This window comes from Phoca vitulina, unplaced genomic scaffold, assembly GCF_004348235.1.
Source record: "Phoca vitulina isolate PV1807 unplaced genomic scaffold, GSC_HSeal_1.0 scaffold33, whole genome shotgun sequence".
Taxonomy (NCBI): Eukaryota; Metazoa; Chordata; class Mammalia; order Carnivora; family Phocidae; genus Phoca; species Phoca vitulina.
Window position 1 is genome coordinate 2,553,530 of NW_022589736.1, and position 18,781 is coordinate 2,572,310.

At 52.3% G+C, this 18,781-nt stretch overlaps 1 protein-coding gene across 2 annotated transcripts in view; it reads left to right on the forward strand.

Moving 5' to 3' along the window:
* NPRL3 (NPR3 like, GATOR1 complex subunit) overlaps nt 1-18,781 on the forward strand; it is a 37,279-nt gene that overhangs the window by 4,094 nt on the left and 14,404 nt on the right. For both annotated transcript variants that reach the window (XM_032425781.1, XM_032425782.1), the window contains exons 2-6: nt 597-666; nt 8,750-8,879; nt 10,955-11,029; nt 15,261-15,414; nt 16,861-16,942. In XM_032425781.1, coding sequence (XP_032281672.1) covers nt 597-666; nt 8,750-8,879; nt 10,955-11,029; nt 15,261-15,414; nt 16,861-16,942 — 511 coding nt within the window. The remainder of the gene's footprint in view (nt 1-596; nt 667-8,749; nt 8,880-10,954; nt 11,030-15,260; nt 15,415-16,860; nt 16,943-18,781) is intronic.

Sequence of the window (18,781 nt, forward strand, 5' to 3'; positions counted from 1 at the left end):
CATCACTGTGTAGTTCCAGAATTTTTCATCACCCCAAACTGAAATTTGTAACCATTAAGCAATAACCCTGTTTCCCCTGTTCTCAGTCTCTGGTAACCTCTAATCTATTTTCTGTCTCTGTGAGTTTGCCCACTGCAGATATTTCTTTCTTTCTTTTTTTTTTTTTTTTAATATTTTTATTTATTTATTTGAGAGAGAGAATGAGAGAGAGAGAGCATGAGAGGGGGGAGGGTCAGAGGGAGAAGCAAACTCCCTGCCGAGCAGGGAGCCTGATGTGGGACTCGATCCCGGGACTCCAGGATCATGTCCTGAGCCGAAGGCAGTCGCTTAACCAACTGAGCCACCCAGGCGTCCCGCCACTGCAGATATTTCATATAGGTGTAGTATTTGTCTTTTTGTGTCTGGTTTCCTTCACCTAGCATAATGTTTTCAAGTTCTCCATGTTCTAACATGTATTAGAACTCCGTTCCTTTTTATGGCCATTGTGTATATATACCACATTTTAGACTCCCATCACTTTTAATGCATCCACCATCCCCCGGTAGGTGGACGGATCCTGATTTCTCAGCCACTCTCCCCTTTTTGCCCTCACTCAGATAAGCCTCGTAGCAGATACGCCGTCAACAACACTGGAGACCATGCGGACGACCAGGATGGTGATTCCAGGTAAGGGCTTTGCAGTCACGCTGAGATGGGGCTAGTCCTGCCCCCAGGCCTGTTGACCCAGAGATTTTCTCCTGTGAGAAACCTGGTGTCCTTTTTTCCATTTGGTGGGTGTTTCAGGTTTTGCAGAGCTGGGAATTGTATTGCCAGTGCCTGACTTGCTGCATAGTGTGGTCGCATGTTCCAGCTGTGGAACTGGTTGGTTGGTAAAACAGACTGGAGAACAGACGAGGCCGGAGAGAACGTTTGTCTTCTGTGAGAGGAACAGGGGGGAAAGCAGACCCCAGTGCTGTCCTCAGACCCGACTCCTCAGGCATGTCCCCGGGGTCACATGGAGGGGCCTGGGTGCAGCGCAGCCTGTTCAGGTGGTGCTGTGGGCTGAGAGCCAGGGCTGATGTGACCCTCGCTCTTTTAGGGCATAGATGAAAGGCAGGTCTTGTTCCTTCCTGTGTGTGCTCCCCCTGCTTTTTCTGGGACATGCTGTCAGGGTGGCAAACATCACACATGACTACTTCTGCCTTATGTTTATTTTAAAGCTTAGTAAATGGTAACACAGGCCCAGTTGAAGGAGGAAGGATTGTAAACTGCCTGTCCTGGGTGCCTCTAAACACAGCTGGGGCCTGAGTGAGGTAAAGGACTCAGCCTCCACCGTCCCGTGGCCGCAGAGCTGAGGCTCCCACCTGGGCCTTTGCCATGGAGTGAACTTCGCATGCAGTGCCATGGAGTACAGCCTCCCTCAGTTCTCTTGACAAGGCACCATACCTGCCATGGTATTATGCAGTTCCACGAGTGTGGTTTTTATCCTTTCTTGTGAGGATATCGGGGCCTCTGGCATGACCAGTGACTGTCTCTGAGGGCAGCAAGCTTTGAAGGAGAGACCAGCAGGGGGGCGGGGTAGGGAGTGTGGGGGACTGTTGGACATCCATGGGTTGTTCTGCTTGATGTAGAGGCTGTGGTCACCTTGTCCTCTGAGGTCGGCCACTTGGAGCAAACTCTTGTTTGTTCCAGGTGCATAGAAAGCTTTTTGCCTCTGCCCATGGGGTGGGTGCATTTTGTCCTCCACCTGTGGCATAGATTCCTTTAGAGCAGGGCTGGCCCCCTGCCTGCCGTTCTCCGGGCTCCACAGATGGGAGGCTCAGGCTGCTGAAAATGCAGAAAGTGCTCTTGGAACAGTCTATGTGGGTTTCCTAGGAGGCTGGCAGCACCTGACTCCTGCAGTTAACTCTCAGAGGCTTATAATAAAAGACTAAGAGAATGTTTTTAGGGAGTTATTTCAATATTTAGCGTAAAGAAGAGGAAAAACCATGGGAAGGGAGCAAGACATTATGGGTCTATCAGGGTATCACAGATATGCTGTTCATTAAGAAGAGCCGGTTCTCCATACTCTCTTTTTCATTAAATTTAAGAATTACTTCCTGTGGTAATTGTGGCACATTATAGCATCTGACGATCCCACTCCCCACCTGCCCCTGTGTCAGAGATACAGGTTAATACCTCTGAGTGCCCAGCTGTATTTCGTCACATTGGCCTGCCAAGCCTCTGGCGCCTGGGGGAGCCGTGCCATGGCTCAGACATCTTCCTGGGGTAGTACGGGGTTGTCCTCGATGGTCCTCTCGAAGGTGCTTTTCTTTGGGAACCAGCAGAATGTTCCTGCTCGTTGTCTTGCCAGACTGAAGCCACGTTAACAGGCCACTTGTGCAACTTCTGAGTGTGGTGGTAGATGGACGCTGCCCTAGAGAAGTGAGGATGCAGGGCTGTGCTGCCCGGTATTAAAGTCACCATTTAAATAGAAATGACCTTAGATGAAATTCAGTTCCTCCTTGCACCAGCCGCATTTCAGGTGCTCGGGCCGCGGGTGACTGGTGGCTGCCGCACTGAACGGCTCAGATTTGCAGTAGGAGGTTCTGTTGGACAACACCGTCTTAGAGCGTGTGCTGCTTCTAAAGGTGAATCAAGATGTTGTGCTTCAGGGTATAAGAATTAACTGGCAGGGTTTTTTTAACCCTTTTATTAAAAAAAGCCTCTTATAGAATTCAGTAGGAAGGGAAGAAAATGGATATTGTTCATTGTCTTTAAGGCTTGAAGTTCAAATGTAGAAAAGCTGTAGTGCTCCTGTTGGATGAGTGCTGGGGACCAGGGAACTCATGCTCTTTTTTTTTTTTTTTTAAGATTTTATTTATTTATTTGACACAGAGAGAGAGTGCAAGCAGGGGAAGTGGCAGAGGGAGAGGGAGAAGCAGGCTTCCCGCTGAGCAGGGAGCCCGAGGTGGGACTCGATCCCAGGACCCTGGAATCATGACCTGAGCCGAAGGCAGACGCTTCACCAACTGAGCCACCCAGGTGCCTGCCCCTGGGGAGGTCATGCTTAATAGCATTATGCATCTGCCATACCAGCAGGGGAAAAACCGTCAGGAGAGGTCCTGGAGAAAGCCTGGTATCAGTCACAAACGCTGTCGCTGGCACTATCCCTCCCAACGTGGAGTGTTCTGGGCACAATCTCAGAGAAGAAGATGGTAGCTTGAAGAAGAGTCGACTTCATTTCAAAACACTCAGAAATCATTTTACTCTAGATACCATCCAGAAGACCTTGGAAGTGTGAAAGATTTCTGTCCACACCTTTAAATTCTTAGCATTGTTAAATTCCCTGTGGGGCAGTGGAATCAGGTGGCACTCCTGCCTGCCTCAGGCTTGACCACCTTTCTCTAAGCAGTGGATTCAGCTTTGGGGCACATTCACACCCTCAGCCAGATGGGAACCTCGGCTAGGCGTGCCAGGGTGCAAACTGGCACATAGCTAGTCCTCTCCCCCAGGTGCACGGGCCTCCACCAGGCCTCTCTTGACAGCTTTGCTTCTGCTAGCGTGTGTGTGGCCATGTGTTAGAAAGGTGGCTCGGTGAAGCGTCTGCCTTCGGCTCAGGTCATGATCCCAGGGTCCTGGGAGCGAGCCCCATGTCGGGCTCCCTGATCAGCGGGGAGTCGGCTTCTCCCTCTCCCTCTGCTGCTCCCTCTGCTTGTGCTCTCTCTCTCTTTCTTTCAAATAAATAGTCAAGGAAGGAAAGAAGGCAGGCAAAGGAAGGAAGGAAAGAAGGAAGGAAGGAAAGGGGAAGGAAGGAGCCCCTATTTCCTAGAGCTGGGGTCAGTGCCCAGAAGGTGGATAAGCAGTGCTGTCCCCAAGCTTGGGCATCCCCCACCCCTTTCCTGGCCCAGCCAGTAAGTACACTGGTGCGTCTGCTCTGGCGCATGCAGGCTGACAGTGTGCTGGGACAAGTACAGGGTTGGGTTTTGGGTGTGACTCTCATTTTGCACCTACAGTGTATAGTCTTGGGTATGTTCCTCGTACCATGAGCCTCAGTTTGGGTGTCTTAAGATGCCTGAGGGTGGCAAGGCACCTCTGCCTCCCCTCCCAGGTCTGGTATCATGGGAACATGTGTGTCTTGGTGAGAGTGCTTGCTGGGGGCTCTGCCTCCCACACAGGGGCAGACACAAGTGCATGACACATGCCAGGGGCGTTTGACGCGTCACCTCCACAGCCTGGTATGGAAAAGAGCACTGCTGATACTCGGAAGCCCCACACGCTTCTTCCCTTTGGAAAGTAGAGGGGTTTCATTGTGACCTGTTGGTTGTAGGAGATAAGAGTTGGAGGAGTTGCACTTGAGCCTCTAGGGATTCTGACTTTCTGGGTGATCTTGGGAAGGTCCACAGAACACCTTCCCCCTTTCATACTGTGGACACTGATGAGCTGACGTTCGGGAGCTGTTGAAAAAGGGGCTCTTGGCTGTGTGCTTCTGTCCTGTGGGTCTGTGGTATATATTTCTCGGTGAGAGCTGTGGGGAGCAGCAGGGCAGCCCGGTGGTCATGGCACGGGGTCGTGGTAGGCTCTCGTCCCTCCAGTGCTGTCCCACCTCTGGGGTCTGGCCTGCTCTCTGTTTCCTGGATTCCAGGGACTGTCCCAGAACACTCTGCAGAGTAGCTTGACTCTTCTAAACGTACTCTCTGCAGACCTAAAGTTGCACAGTGCACGGGTGTGGCATAGCATGTGCACGGGCGCCACAGCCTCCTTGCTGCCAGAGGGCCCGCGGTCCTGTGCTGAGCAAAGGCTCGGCGAGTTTGGGTGTGCAGGCAGTCACAGTCCCTCAAGGGTTGAAGCTCAGATATCCAGTGGCATTCTGCAGTTCTCGTAAGGCTTTTCCGTCCGGGGATCTCACGGCATCTCACGGAGACGGTTTCGTCAGAAAGACTAATTGTGCATGGGTGTCCAGCTAATATGTGTGGTGCTGGGCTCTGACCCAGGTCTTCCAGCCTTGCTCTTGCTTCTGAAAATTGGCTCTCAGTTGTGCCCAGGCTCTGTTTACATGTGGGAATTTAAGCTTTCGTGAGAAAACTCTGGTAAGTCTTCAACTTGGCAAGTGTCTGTATCTTCTTTCTTGTCCGGTAAGTTGCTTAGCCTTGCCCTCAGCAGTTAATGCTTATGGTAGTACTTGTGCTAGACTTTAATACTGTTTTAATAAAACAGCCTTGTAACTATTCGTGATTTTTAAAATCAGTGTGTTTGTTTGGTCTTGATGGTCCTGTTCCCATTCCAGCGAGCCATGTCCTCCAACCGATGAGCGATTGGTTGCAGGGTAAGACTGACACTTCTCCACCACCTTTCTGTCTTGATTCCTGCTGCCTTCTCTTGTAATTGTGCTTAACTCCTGATTGCCCTCAGTGTTGAAGAATGACTAACGAGGCACACAGGCTCTGGCTCGGTCCTCACTGCCTGATCCCCCCACGAGTGCCCCGGCTTCCCACGGCCCCTGCCCTTTCTCCACCTGGAGTTACTCAGCTATTCCACATTACCTGGGAGGCCAAGGCAAGGTTGGCTGACGCCAGGGAGACTTCTGGAGCCAGGCGTGCACACAGACCGCCCCTCCTCCAGGCAGGCACCGGTGGCCTCAGGAAGGTGGTAGGCAAGTGAGAACAGGGCTCCCTGTCTCCCTAGCCAGCTTCCCCCAGAGAGACCCTTGATCGTTGCTTCTTGCCTTCATTTCTCAGAGGAGTTATAGGAGGCCTCGCCCAAGAGCCAGGTGTTAAATGTGAGGCTTGGACTTAGATGCTGTTGTGTGTGCCCATTAGAGGCAAAAATGTTCCCATGGAGATTATATGGCACTTCTCCAGAAGGGTGTGGATACTGTGGTACCCTTTGTGCCCCTAATGGGGCACCCCCCCCGGGTGTTGGAGGTGCATGGAGCGTCTGTGAGCCCCCCCCCCCAAAAAAACAGGAGGGAGCGGAGTGGAGTTCCCTTCCATTGCTGTCTCTTCCTCCTTTTTTTTTCCTGGCCAAGCCCTAGAAAAAGCCCGTTCCTGAATATCCCAGCAGGAATGGAAAGTCTTGCCTGTTTTTCAGCTGGGCTGGTTCATCTCAAATGCTTTTATTTTTTTTAAATTTGAAAGTTATTCCAGGAATATTATTTTTTATAACAGCTATTTTATTGTGTTGCAACATATTTACCAGGCTTTTCATCTTCAAAACAAGGGAAAAGGATTTTTGTAAATTTTGGAAACAAATATTGTCCCTCGTTTTTGTTTTTCTTTGCTGTTGATATCAGTTATGTACCCTTCCCCCAAATCTCATGATAGAACTCTGTGACTTTGTGTGTCTGATGTCAGCAGACACAGTACAGAAAGTATAAGCCACTCAAGTATTTTTTTACCATAAGTGTGTAATACGAGGCTACAGTGAGTGGATTTCTGTGTGGGTCAGACTGCTCATAGAGCAGAGCAGCTGAACACCACCTCGTGGGCCACCCCAGAGAGGCCTCCCTGATGGCCACCTAGGGCAGTGTGGCTTTTAATGTCAGCAGTACATGGCTCTCAAGCTGGCCCCCTCTGCTCTGTCCTTTCTGGACCCAGAGGGGGAAGTGTTTTTTATTTGGCTCTTGGAAGGGTACCTCTTGGATCTGGGTATTTATAAACGTGAACTGGGCCACTACTGTTGGCCTCTGAATCTCAGGGCTCATCTCACAGCCAAACTTAGGTTCCTGGACTGGTGGCTAAAGGCCATGGCTGAGGCCCGTCTATGGCTCTTCATGGCGGAGCAGAGGTTTTTAGTGGAGATTTTTCATATCACAAGAAAAAGTGAACCTCTGGAATGGTAGGAAGTTGTTTTTCTCTCCGTCATCTTTGTATCCCTTGTATCACTGGGTGACAGAGTGGAGGGGTCGTGTTTGTTGAGATAGGGTATGGAATGTTGGCACTGGATCAGTTACTAGAGCAGAAGTGTTTAGTAGGGTTTTATCATCCTGAGCCCTCCCTCACCATCACTGTATCCCTCAGATGGGAGTTACAGGGTGGGGTGAGCCATTTAAAGTTTTTGAAGAAAGCATGTAAAGCCTCCTGTCTAAGACTGGAATCTTCCATCTCTGGTTTATTCACTCTAGAGAGCAGTATTCCTGGGAAGGAGTGACCCACATTGGGCAGCCAAGGGCTTGAGCTGTGGGTCCCGAATTTCCCAGAATGTCTCTGACAACATTGGTATCAGAAGGTCCAGCTGCATTCCTGACTATACAGGACGCAAGGCAGCCCGTTTTGACCCAGACCCCTGTATCTGGTTTGTTTGGGGACCACAGAGTGACCAAGGACACCGAGATGACCATGTTGGTCCTAGGGGATGGCTGGAAGCCAGCATGACCAGCCCCCCTTGGCAGTGCTAGGCTCCCTGGCTGTCTAGCGGAGAGGCTTGGGAAGAGTCCCATAGCTGCCTGTCTCGCTTTTGTCCGTGTGCTGGTTGACCACAGTGAGGTTCTTGCTCCAGGCTGGTTCTAAGTTACCTCTCTTACATTAGACATTGAGCCCTGCCAAGTGTAAGGGGCCCAGAGCCACGACCCCCTCCTAGATCACTTAATGTCCAAGTCATTTGCTATTTCAGAGTTGAACTGAAGCCGCAGTCTGCAGCAGGACCTTCCCTTTTGGAGTGTTAGGGTGTTCATTGCCGCCCTCCCCCACAGCCAGCTCCTTTAGAAGAGACACATCTGGTGTGGTCCCTGATTCACCGGAGCTCCTCAGTGAAGGCCCAGGATGCACCCTGGAGTGTCTGTCCTCATTGGCCTCTTCGGGCAGAGTGTGGCCTTGAAGGAGCTGGAGCCACCTTCCCCCACACAGTGTGCCCTTCGACCTGGGTGTTAGAGATGCTTTCCCAGGTGGAGAAATGAGCACAGGACTTGTCTCCTCCTGGCTCCTGATCAGACACAGCACATCAGTGTTTCTAGAGTGGAGGCCCCTGGAGCCTGGGCTCCGAGATAAGAGTCCACACTGCACCCCCGGCCCTCTCCTCCCTGTGGTGACTCTCGCTTATCTGGATCCCCTTGGGCAGGAAGGAGCAGGGTTGCTAGTGGGGAGACATAAGTGCACAGCTGCATCTTGAATGGGGGTGAACTCTACAGTTTTACAGAGATCGTAGCCAGATCTGCTGTCCCACCACAGCCATGCCTGCTTTTCCATGGCATCCAGTCCTGTGCATCCCCACCTTCGTATCATGTCTCTGGTTCTGCACATTTTGCACATCTTAAAGGTTTCTTCCCCAGTAAGAACTAGAAGGTTGAGATGTTGAGCGTAAGGGAACGACCGGGCAGCTGTGCCATGAGGAAGGTGATGAGCACACTGTAGTTAGTATTGTCCTTTACTCATCTGGGGGTGGAGGGGTGCAGCCCGGCAAACCCGGGCCATCAGGAGACCCCTCCCCACACCTGTGCGCCTTAACGAGTGGCCCTCAGGATGGTGCCGGCTCCAGCTGTTGTCCTCCCTTTGAAAGCAAACTGCAATTCGTTCTCTCTCCTGAATTTCATAGAGCATGCCGAGAAATGACAGCATGTGCCTTCAGTCTGTGCTTCTCATGCCTTTTACCTTGTAATTCTGGTGATTTTATGTCCCCAGTCTTGGGGATCGCTTCAGAAGGGCAATTGATAGAAGCTTCCAGATCCACAGTGGGGGTAGAGCACTCCACGCACGGAGCTGCCATGTCCTGAGACCTTTCCCCTCTGAGGGCAGGTGGGCATGGTACTGTGGCACTTTGTTTACTTATTTCCACTCTGCCCTTTTTTAATTTTAAGGTTTTCGGATGTCATTCTGGCAACAATTTTGGCAACCAAGTCTGAAATGTGTGGCCAAAAATTTGAACTGAAGATTGATAACGTGCGGTTTGTTGGGCACCCGACACTGCTGCAGCATGCTCTGGGGCAGGTATGGCCCTCCCTGGGCAGGTGGGGCTCTCCCTGGGGCAGGTGAAGTTCTTCCTGGGACAGGTGAGGTTGTTCCTGGGCAGGTGGGGCTCTCCCTGGGGCAGGTGAGGTTCTTCCTGGGCAGGTGAGGTTCTTCTTGGGACAGGTGATGTTCTCCCTGGGCAGGTGAGGTTCTTTCTGGGCAGGTGAGGTTCTCCCTGGGGCAGGTGAGGTTCTTCCTGGGCAGGTGAGGTTCTCCCTGGGGCAGGTGAGGTTCTCCCTGGGCAGGTGAGGTTCTTCCTGGGACAGTTGAGGTTCTCCTTGGGACAGGTGAGGTTCTCCCTGGGGTAGGTGAGGTTCTCCCTGGGACAGGTGAGGTTCTTCCTGGGCAGGTGAGGTTCTTCCTGGGCAGGTAGGGCTCTCCCTGAGCAGGTGAGGTTCTCCCTGGGGCAGGTGAGTTCTCCCTGGGCAGGTGGAGCTCTCCCTGAGCATCTGAGGTTCTCCCTGGGACAGGTGAGGTTCTCCCTGGGGCAGGTGAGGTTCTCCCTGGGTAGGTGGAGCTCTCCCTGAGCAGGTGGAGCTCTCCCTGGGACAGGTGAGGTTCTCCCTGGGACAGGTGAGGTTCTCCCTGGGCAGGTGAGGTTCTCCCTGGGCAGGTGGGGTTCTCCCTGGGACAGGTGGGGTTCTTCCAGGGGCTGGTGGGGTTCTCCATGGGCAGGTGAGGTTCTTTCTGGGACAGATATGGCCCTCCCTGGGCAGGTACGGCCCTCCCTGGGAAGGCATGGCCTATCCTGACTCTGGGGCCCTCAGGGAGCCGTGGTTCACACTGGCTCTGGTGAAGGCAGCCATCGTATCGTGCCATATATCTGACCCCGTGCGTGTGTCCATGCGTACAGTCAGCTACATGTCCCCATAGGTCTCCCGTGGGTTCAATCCCTGCCCCTGGCTTTGCTCTTTGCATCCTGGGTCTCTCCTGACTGCCACCTTCCCCTTTATATCTAGGACATCTGTTTCTAAAGTGGTGCAAGTATTTTTTCTTGCTTATTAAATGATGACATAGCAAATATTATTAATTTAGTTCTTAGTATTGTGCTAAACCCTGTATGTGCATTCTGCGATGAATGAAATGTTATAGTATTGAGGGGTTTTAACAAGATTGAATGCACTGTTACCCAAGGGAATTTGACACCAGAACCTGCTAGTCAGTCCTTTGCACACAGGCACAATCAGGGCTTTGATAAGATGGCATAAGATTTAGCTCCATTTATATGATCCAGAAATTGCAGTCCTCAAATCTTATCCATGAATATGCCCATGGAAGGAGCTTCTGAGGCAGTTGGAGATGCCAGGACATCAGGCCATGGCTGGGTGCACCGGGCCCCATGGGCGGCTCCTTCCTCTTTACCAAGGCCCCTGCAGACAGGGCTCAGTCTGCACGGCTGACGTCTGGGTGACAGAGGGGAGATTTGACATCCTGCCAGGAGTCACACCCTACAAAACTGGAGTGACAGGCAGAGATGGTAAAGAGCCTGCTTGGGATGGCCCAGGGAGATGTGGCCACCACCCCCTCACGGACACTCCCATGCCCCCTGGTGGCAACACATGTATTCAGCTTGGTGTTGGTGACCTGCGGTGGCTGGATACCGGAGCAGCAGCTTGGTCTCTGCTGGCTCTGAGCATTATCCTGTCTCTTAATCGTCCTGAGTGGTTACCATACCTGGCGGAGACAGAGGACCCAGATGGACACTGAAAACAGCAGTGGGGGAGGGAGAGTCTGGGCAGAGAATACCCCATCTGCTCGAGCCTCTCCCCATCTTGTCTCGCGGGGGCACCTCAGCTCACTCCCATTGACTGGGGTAGTCTTGTCACTTTGGGTCATAGCGCTGACCCTCCCACTCTCGTCTCAGCCGTGTCTCTGTCTGTGCTGCCCGTGCTTGCCCATTTAGAGGCAGTGATCACTTCTCAAAGACCCTAGGGCTCTGTTTTTCTCTGGGTTGGCTATATTCTGGAACCTTTCCCCATGCCTGAAGGATAGCACTAAACAGGATTTTTTGGGATGTGGTGGCTCTCACTCATTAGAATGTATTTCTTTTCTAGGTTTCCAAAACAGATCCATCTCCGAAGAGGGAAGCTCCCACCATGATTCTTTTTAATGTGGTGTTTGCACTGAGGGTGAGCGAGTGTACAGATGGCTGAAGAGCCCTGGTGGATCGGGGAGGAGGGTCCAGGGAGAGTCGCAGCCCCTCACTTCTGGTGCCTGTGTCATTGGCTCAGAGCTCAGACTGCCCAGCTGTTGCCAGGCCTCTCCTGGGGTCCTGCAAGAGTCTACCCATACTGTGTTTTCTAAATAAAATACACATAGTATTTACCATTTTAACCATTTTGAAGTGTACAGTTCGGTGGCTTTAGGAGCAATGTTGTGTAACTCTCACCACTGTCAGTTCCAGAACGTTTCATTGCCCCAAAAGGAGACCACTTATTCCTCATTTCCTCTCCTCTCCCAGCCCCTGGAAACCACCAGTTTGCTCTCCTTCTGTGGATTTACCTGTTCTGCATTTTCATAGAGATTGGATTCTACACTATGTGACCTTTGGTGTCTGTCTGCTGTCACTTAGTTCATCCATGTGGTAGCATGTATCCGGACTTCATTCCTTTTTGTGGCAGAACCGTATTCTCTTGTACGGGTGGACCACAGTTTGTGCATCATCTGTTGATGAACGTTTGTGTTGTCTCTGCAGTTTGGCCATTATGAACGTTGTATGTTCATCAGTACAGTATTATGACCAATGCTGTTATGGACATTTGTGTCCCTTGGGTATACACCTAGGAGTGGAATTCCAGGGTCCTGTTGAGGAGCTGCCAGACTGCTTCCCACGGTGGCTGCACCATCTTTCCTCCCCACCAGCAGTGTGTGAGCATTCCAGCGTACCTACCTCCTCACCAGCACTTGTTGCTTTCCATTTTGTTTTTGATGATTAAGCTGATAGTTTCTTTGGGCAGTTCCCAGACTGTCTGAAGTTGTGTTAGAGGAGATTTCTTTTCAATGAAGCTGTCAAAATATAAGGGATCTAAATAAACATAAAAAGCATCCCTGGGTAAAGACTCACTCATATTATGAAAGGATTTTGAATTTCCTAGGAAATTTATATTTGGTGACTGTTACGTAACGGAATTCCTCTGAACTATCCCACTACCTGTTTGTGCCAAAATACTCAGTAGTTCTTTCTGGCTGGGCACATGTGATCTGCATGATGGCTTTTCACAGAAGTGTCCCAGACAGAGTGACTGGCCTCCGTGACGAGGAGCAGTGTGTGCTCTGAAAGCCTTAAGAGTGGCCAAAATGACACTAAGCAGAGGACGCTGGTAAAATTGGGTGTCATTCTAAGTCTTGAGGTGCTTTTTTCTTGAGAGAAGACCACATTCACTGTGAACGGCTCAAAACCAAAATGATGCCAGAGAAAAGGTTCTTTGGAATGGAGCTAATTTTTAAAACTGGCCTACCTTGCTGATAAATAAGGAGCCGCGTTAAGACAAAGTGATGGGTTAACAGTGGCTGTCCCTGGGGTGTGTGGTTCCAAGTGGAGACCTTGACTTTTACAGTCTTGGGATTTTCATAGTGTAAATAGTATGGGGCATGACTTCTAAAATGACATACTGCAGACACCCACAGAGCCGTCCGTTAAGTAAGAAACAGCCCCGACAATCCTGGCGAAGGCTGTCCCGGTGGGTGGCCTTGAGAAGCCGCCGCGGCCCCACCCTGCAGGCAGGCCCTGGTCTCAGGAACAGCGTTCGACAGCAGCACGTCTGACACCCCTGGGTACAGCCGTCAAGAAAACAAGCGGATTTTAAGGTTGTAGGGAGACCTTTATGATAATAACCAGGCTGGAAACAGTGCCCGTGTCCAGCAGCTGGGGGCTGATGAGACAGGGTGGTAGTTACTATGTAGCCCAGCCTGTGGCTGTTGAAGGTGAGGCTTGGGGGCGAGGCCAGAACCTGGAGGAGGAGGGTGGATTGCTGCAGTAAGAAACAAGGTAGTGCAGGACTTCAAGTAGCAGGGGCCATGATGTTGAAGGGGGGGAATTTTAAATAATGTAAAGCGCTGATATTTTTAGCGTAGGAAGTTATTTTCTCCTTTTTAATAGTCACATTAAAAACATATACTTTTTTTAACTTTTCACTTTGAATAGTTTTAAACAAATCCCCAGCTAGTGACGATAGTTTGATTAACCTCATACACCTGTCTCTGATGTCCCCTTGCCGTCACCGGGACACCCTGGCTTCTCAGGTGTTTCAGGACAAGTCCCAGACCTCATGTCTGCTCATTTCTATGTACTTCAGGTGGCATCTCTATGAAATAGGAACATTTATCTTCTACCGTGATACCCGTTCACACCTGATAAAGTTTGCCGTAATTTGGTATCAGCTAGTGCCTAGTGGCCGTAGTTTTTGCCGTTGGCCTGTCTGGACCAGGATGAAAACCTCGCCCTCACAGGTGTGTGGGCTGTGTCTGTAGGTCTCTTCCAGTCTAGGACTCTCTTCTCCCTTCGTCCCGTTGAATGGTCCATGTCTGGATTCATCTGATCGTGCTTACTGTCTGTCTGTGTATTGCCTGCAAATTGGACATTTGCTCTAAAGGCCTTATTACATTTCGGTGCACTTTCTGGGAGTGAGAAAGTCTCACAGGCGATCCCCTAAATTTCCTGCTGTTTTACATCACCTGTGGGGCAAATTCTAAGAGTTCCCACTTAGGGCCGGCACGTCCTAGGTGGTCCCTTTCTCACTGTGGCCAGACAAAGCCTTGGGCTCTGCAGGCACCTTGAGTGATGCCTGGCCTGTGAAGCCACACAGGATACCCCAGCATACCCCATCAGTGTGGGTCATCGGGCCTCGCCTGGGTGAGCACCCCCTTGCATGCCTGGGAATGTAGAACTGGTGGGCTTGGGCATCTGACTAAAAACACTGTCCTGTTCCAGCCATTGGGACTGTGAGCATAGGGTCAGGCTGTCAGGTGTGACTTGATTGCTTCTTGAAGGGAATAACCATGTGCATACGATCATTCTCCTTCCTCTGTTTTGCTGCTGACAGTATTTTGACACAGAGTCTTCTAGAAGTGTATTTTGTTGTAAAGCAGTTGCACATGCTTTGTAACCTAGGCCCTCTAGTTCCACAGTCTTGTGGGGGACATTGGTGAGGGGCTGTCCTTGACATGAAGGGGCAGGGTTGCTGCCCAGTGATGGGCATGGCCCGAAAGTGGTGTTTAGTTCTCTCCCCAGCGCAGGTATGCTGTTGTCAGGTGTGGATTCTGTTTGTGAACATGAGATCTGCTAGGAGTTCAGAAAATCTCTCCAGCTCCAGGTGATGAAGGTGTTCACTGAGTCTGGTGTGGGTTTTGGTCCAGAAGGCTGGCTGTGGACACCTTGCTGGTAGGGCCCTGCCTGCCAGATAAACAGGAGGGGAGGCCGTACTAGGGGTTTTAATCGGTGGCACCATGCGTCCCTCTCCCTTCTCCCACCTCCACCCCTCGGATGACTCAGCAGCCCTGTCGGCCTCCTGACACACTGAGTCATGGTTGGCCGGTTATCTGCTCTGTGGAGCATCTTCAGAGACCCTACAGCTGCCTGCTCCACCCCTGGCCTGGGTGGGTGTGCCTGCCTGGCCTCGCTGCGGCGTCTGATAGGTTCCAGAGTTAGCACAGGGGTGCCTGGGGAGCTTGTGGGGAGAGGGGTGGCCTGGAGCCTGCTGACTTCTTCTGTTAGCCAGGCTTGTTTCTGCTGGGAAGAGCCTCTTCTCCTGAGGACAGTGTGCTCAGCAGACAGTCGGCCTGGTGCCTGTGTTTACTACGCTCCGTGACCCTGGCGTAATGGGTCTGTGTGGTTGAAGTCTCACGAAGCCTGGTCCTGCCCACCAAGTCAGCCGTACACCCTGACCGCAGACACTGCTGGGGTTGTGCCCTGGATAGGCTCTGTCAGACTAACTGGTGAGGGAGGGCCACTGTTGAACGTTCTCAGATGGGAGCCTGGGGTCAGACAGCAGGTGGTCGGCTGCCCCGCCGCCCCCGAGCGCTGCTCCTGCCTGGCCTGGAGCGGAGGCCGGCTTGTACCCCGCCGTCCTGGATGGCCCTGGTGCGGTGCCCTGCAGCACCTCTGCTTGTCGGAGATGCCTGTGTCCCCCCACCAGCTGGGGGGCCCCACAGAACCACCTCTGGTTGCCCTGCAGGCAGCCATTCCCGAGCTGGGATGCTGAGCACACTTGTGTTTGTGTGGACGGACCTTGGAGGGGACACAGGGCCGGGGACCACGGTGGCACCTGGAGGGGGCTGTGCGGGAAAGGAAGAGAGGGTTCCTCGTGCCCTGGGTCGGCCGTGCCTGGGTGCCGTCTGAGTCCCACATGGCCTCTCCCGCAGGCCAATGCGGACCCGTCGGTGATAAACTGTCTGCACACCCTTTCCCGACGCATCGCCACCGTGCTGCAGCATGAGGAGCGCCGCTGCCAGTACCTCACGAGAGAGGCCAAGCTGATCCTGGCGCTGCAGGACGAGGTGTCCGCAGTGGCTGACGGTGAGCACCGCAGGTGTCTCTCTGCTCCACACACGCGCCAGGGGCCCCGGTCTAGGTTTGCAGATGCAGAGACAGGCACCAAGGCCGTATGTGCTGGTCTGGTGATCTTCCCTGAGAAGGGAGGACGCCCCAAGGGACACAGCTGGAGAGCAGCTCTGAACTGATGCTGGAGATGGATCCCCAGCCTGAACGGCGCCCCGCCTCCCAGCGGCACTGCCCAACGGCCTGTGGTGGGGGGCCGCGCGCAGGGGCCGCTGGGAACGGGGCTGGCAAGGTGGGCCCTTCCCAGTCCCTTGCTTCTGAGTGAAGTGAAAGAGGACCTAGCTGAGTTACCAACGGGCCGATTATTAAAGGTATCATTTGCCAGTAGATCCCCCTGTGGATTTTGGCATTCCATAACACCTCTAAGCACAGAGAAACGCCTACTTGCGACACACTCCATCTCCATCTCAGGTCAGCGCCTCTGAAACAAGAGAAAACCAGAAACAGGTTTGAAGGTGACCCCGGTGTAACTCTAGCAATAAGTGAAAGTAGTGATCGGCGTACGAGAACTGTCTCACTCAGGTGCATTTTCAGTGAAAACTTGCTTTTTATATTTGACAGCTGTCAAAATGTATAATGTTTTGCCCAGTTATGTGTAGATTAGTAACAATCCAGAAGCTGTTTAAAAGAAATTCGAGTCTGTGACTTCATCACAGAAATTTTTTTTTTTTTAAGATTTCATTTATTTGAGAGAAAGAGCGCGCAAGCAGGGGGAGCGGCAGAGGGACTCGAACCCAGGACCCTGGGATCATGACCCAAGCTTAAGGCAGACGCTTCACCAACTGAGCCACATGGGCACCCCTATCACAGGAAATTTTTTTTACAAATTCAATTTAACTACATATTTTAAGGCATTAATGAGAAAGGATTAATGAAAGACTTTTGATCATAAAAATAAATAGTATTGGTATGAGTGAGTGGGATGAGGCATGGAAGCACCTGCTCACCAGGCGGAAAGTGTCTCTGGGCGTCTGGGGCCACCGGTGAGCTGGCTGCAGGGACAGGGGGCACCAGTGGTGAAGTTTCCATACAGATCTCCCATATAAAGACAGTTGAACACAGCCAAAGTCTCATCTTAATTCAACTGGTTGCACAGATTATTTTCAGTTAAATTTTGTTTAAGATTTATGTATTTTAGAGCACGTGAGTGCAGGGGTTGGGAGGGGCAGAGGGAGAGAAAGAATCTTGAGCAGGCTCCCCTGCTGAGTGAGGAGCTCAATGCGGGGCTCCGTCTCACGACACCCCGAGATCATGATCTGAGGCAAAACCAAGAGTCAGACTCTCAACCGACTGAGCCACCCAGGTGCCCCAGTTAACCTTGATTTTAAAGGTATTTTCCACTCTAGCCTTTGCATATTTCCTTGCTTTGGAGGCTCTAAATTCTCTGTGTTCTGATTCTTGCAGCAAATGATGGTCCTCAGTCCCCATTTCATCACATTCTGCCCAAGTGCAAGCTGGCCAGGGACCTCAAGGAAGCTTATGACAGGTAAGACAGGTGGTGCCCCTGCCCGTGGGCCTTGCTGCCCGTTCTCCTGTTGTACCACTGAGATGGGGGTGAGAGGATTGGGAGTGCCAGCCCCCCGAACCGACCCTGAAGTCACGCATGAGAGCCTGAAATTCTTGAGTCATGAGATACAGGTCAGATGACATGGTGCCAAGTTCTGGGTCTGCCTCCTAAGATGGGTGTCACTGTCATCACTTCACTGAGGAGGAAACTGAGGCTCAGAGGGTGCCCTCCACTCGTGAGACTTGGGGTTTGGGGGCTGAGTTTAGGAAGGCAGCCCGCGTTGCAGACCCAGCAGAGCCTCTCAGTTGTTCCAGTCATATTGGTGTTCCCAGCTTTCTGTGGAGAAGCAAAGAACTTCTTTTCTTTTAAGAGGGTCCACTGCTCCCTGAGCCTGGTATGCAGGGTGGGTGGGAGGTGGTGGAGGGGGCTCGGGCGGGTGCCCAGGTGACACTTCCCCTGCACGCTGTGCCCTTCTGCTCCGGGACCGTTGGTTCTCGAGGGGCCACCACTCAGAGCACCAGACATGTTGCTGCACAGTCTGCACCGAGGTGCAGGCTTCTTCTCTGGACCTTGTCCGTGCATGCAGCCCCGGGCCTTCTCGGCGCTTCATTCCATCGGCAGGCTCCACACTACCCACTGGAGGTGGGCTGGGTCTGAGCTGTGGCTGGCGAGACCACGTGTCGTCCAAGCCCAGGGAGGGTGGCTTGTCTAGCATCCTTTTATGGTATTAGCGGTTTTCCTCATCTCACCGACAGTACATGCTCGTTATTGATATTTAGGAAACGTAGAAGAGTATAGAGAAAACAGAGCCCATCTATGGTCCCATACCCAGTGATTATTGTTATGAGCGTTTTGGAAATTTTTCATTGTTTTTGCTGTTTTTTAAATTAATTTTTAAAAAAGATTTTATTTCTTTATTTGAGAAAGAGCATGCTAGAGCAGGGTGAGGGGCAGAGGGGGAGGGAGAAGCAGGCTCCCTGCTAAACAGGGAGCCCAATGTGGGGCTCGATCCTTGGACTCCAGGATCATGACCTGAGTCGAAGGCAGACGCTTCATGGCTGAGCCACCCAGGTGCCCCATTCTTTTTGCTGTTTTAACTGAAGCTTTTGAAAAGGTCATGTATCCATCCAGTCTGAAAATCAGTGTTGCGTGCGTTTCCTGCTGTACCACCACCAGGCCCCCGTCCCGGTGGCAGAAGCATGTCAGCAGGCCAGCACGTGGCACGTGCCATCCTGCACCGCTGGCCTGGAGGCGCACACAGGTGGACGCTGACCCCCTTTGTCCCTTTACACTGCACGTGCAGATGACCCCTGCCTTCTCAGTTTAGCCGTGTCGCCTTGTCCCTGTCTCTACTGGGAAATAAGGGCTGCTGCTTCTGCGGCTACCCAGTTAGCCAGCCCCTGTCCTGGGCATTTCGTTGGCCTCAGCCTCTGGTGCTGCGAGGCCTGATGCTCAGCCGTGCGCACGTGGGGTTGTGCACGTGTACCTGTTTATCTGTCTGATGAATTCCCGACAGCAGAATTGCCAGGCCGAGGAGGTAAAGCCCTTGTGATAGGGCGCACGTCCCTGTGGGGCTTTGCCTCAGGCTGCACCCCCACTGGCCCCACAGGAGATCCCTCTTCCTCCGGCTGTGCTGGCCCAGGGTCTTGGTGAGCTGTGTCCACAGCCGTGTCCGGATGCTGCCGTGCGCGTCCCCCTGTCCTGCCCGAACTGTCCTCAGACCCCCGTCCATCACACAGGAGGCAGAGCAGGGCTTGCTTTGTCCTGACCCCGGTGACCGTTGGCTGTTAGGGCACGGGAACTCTCGTCCTGTAGTCC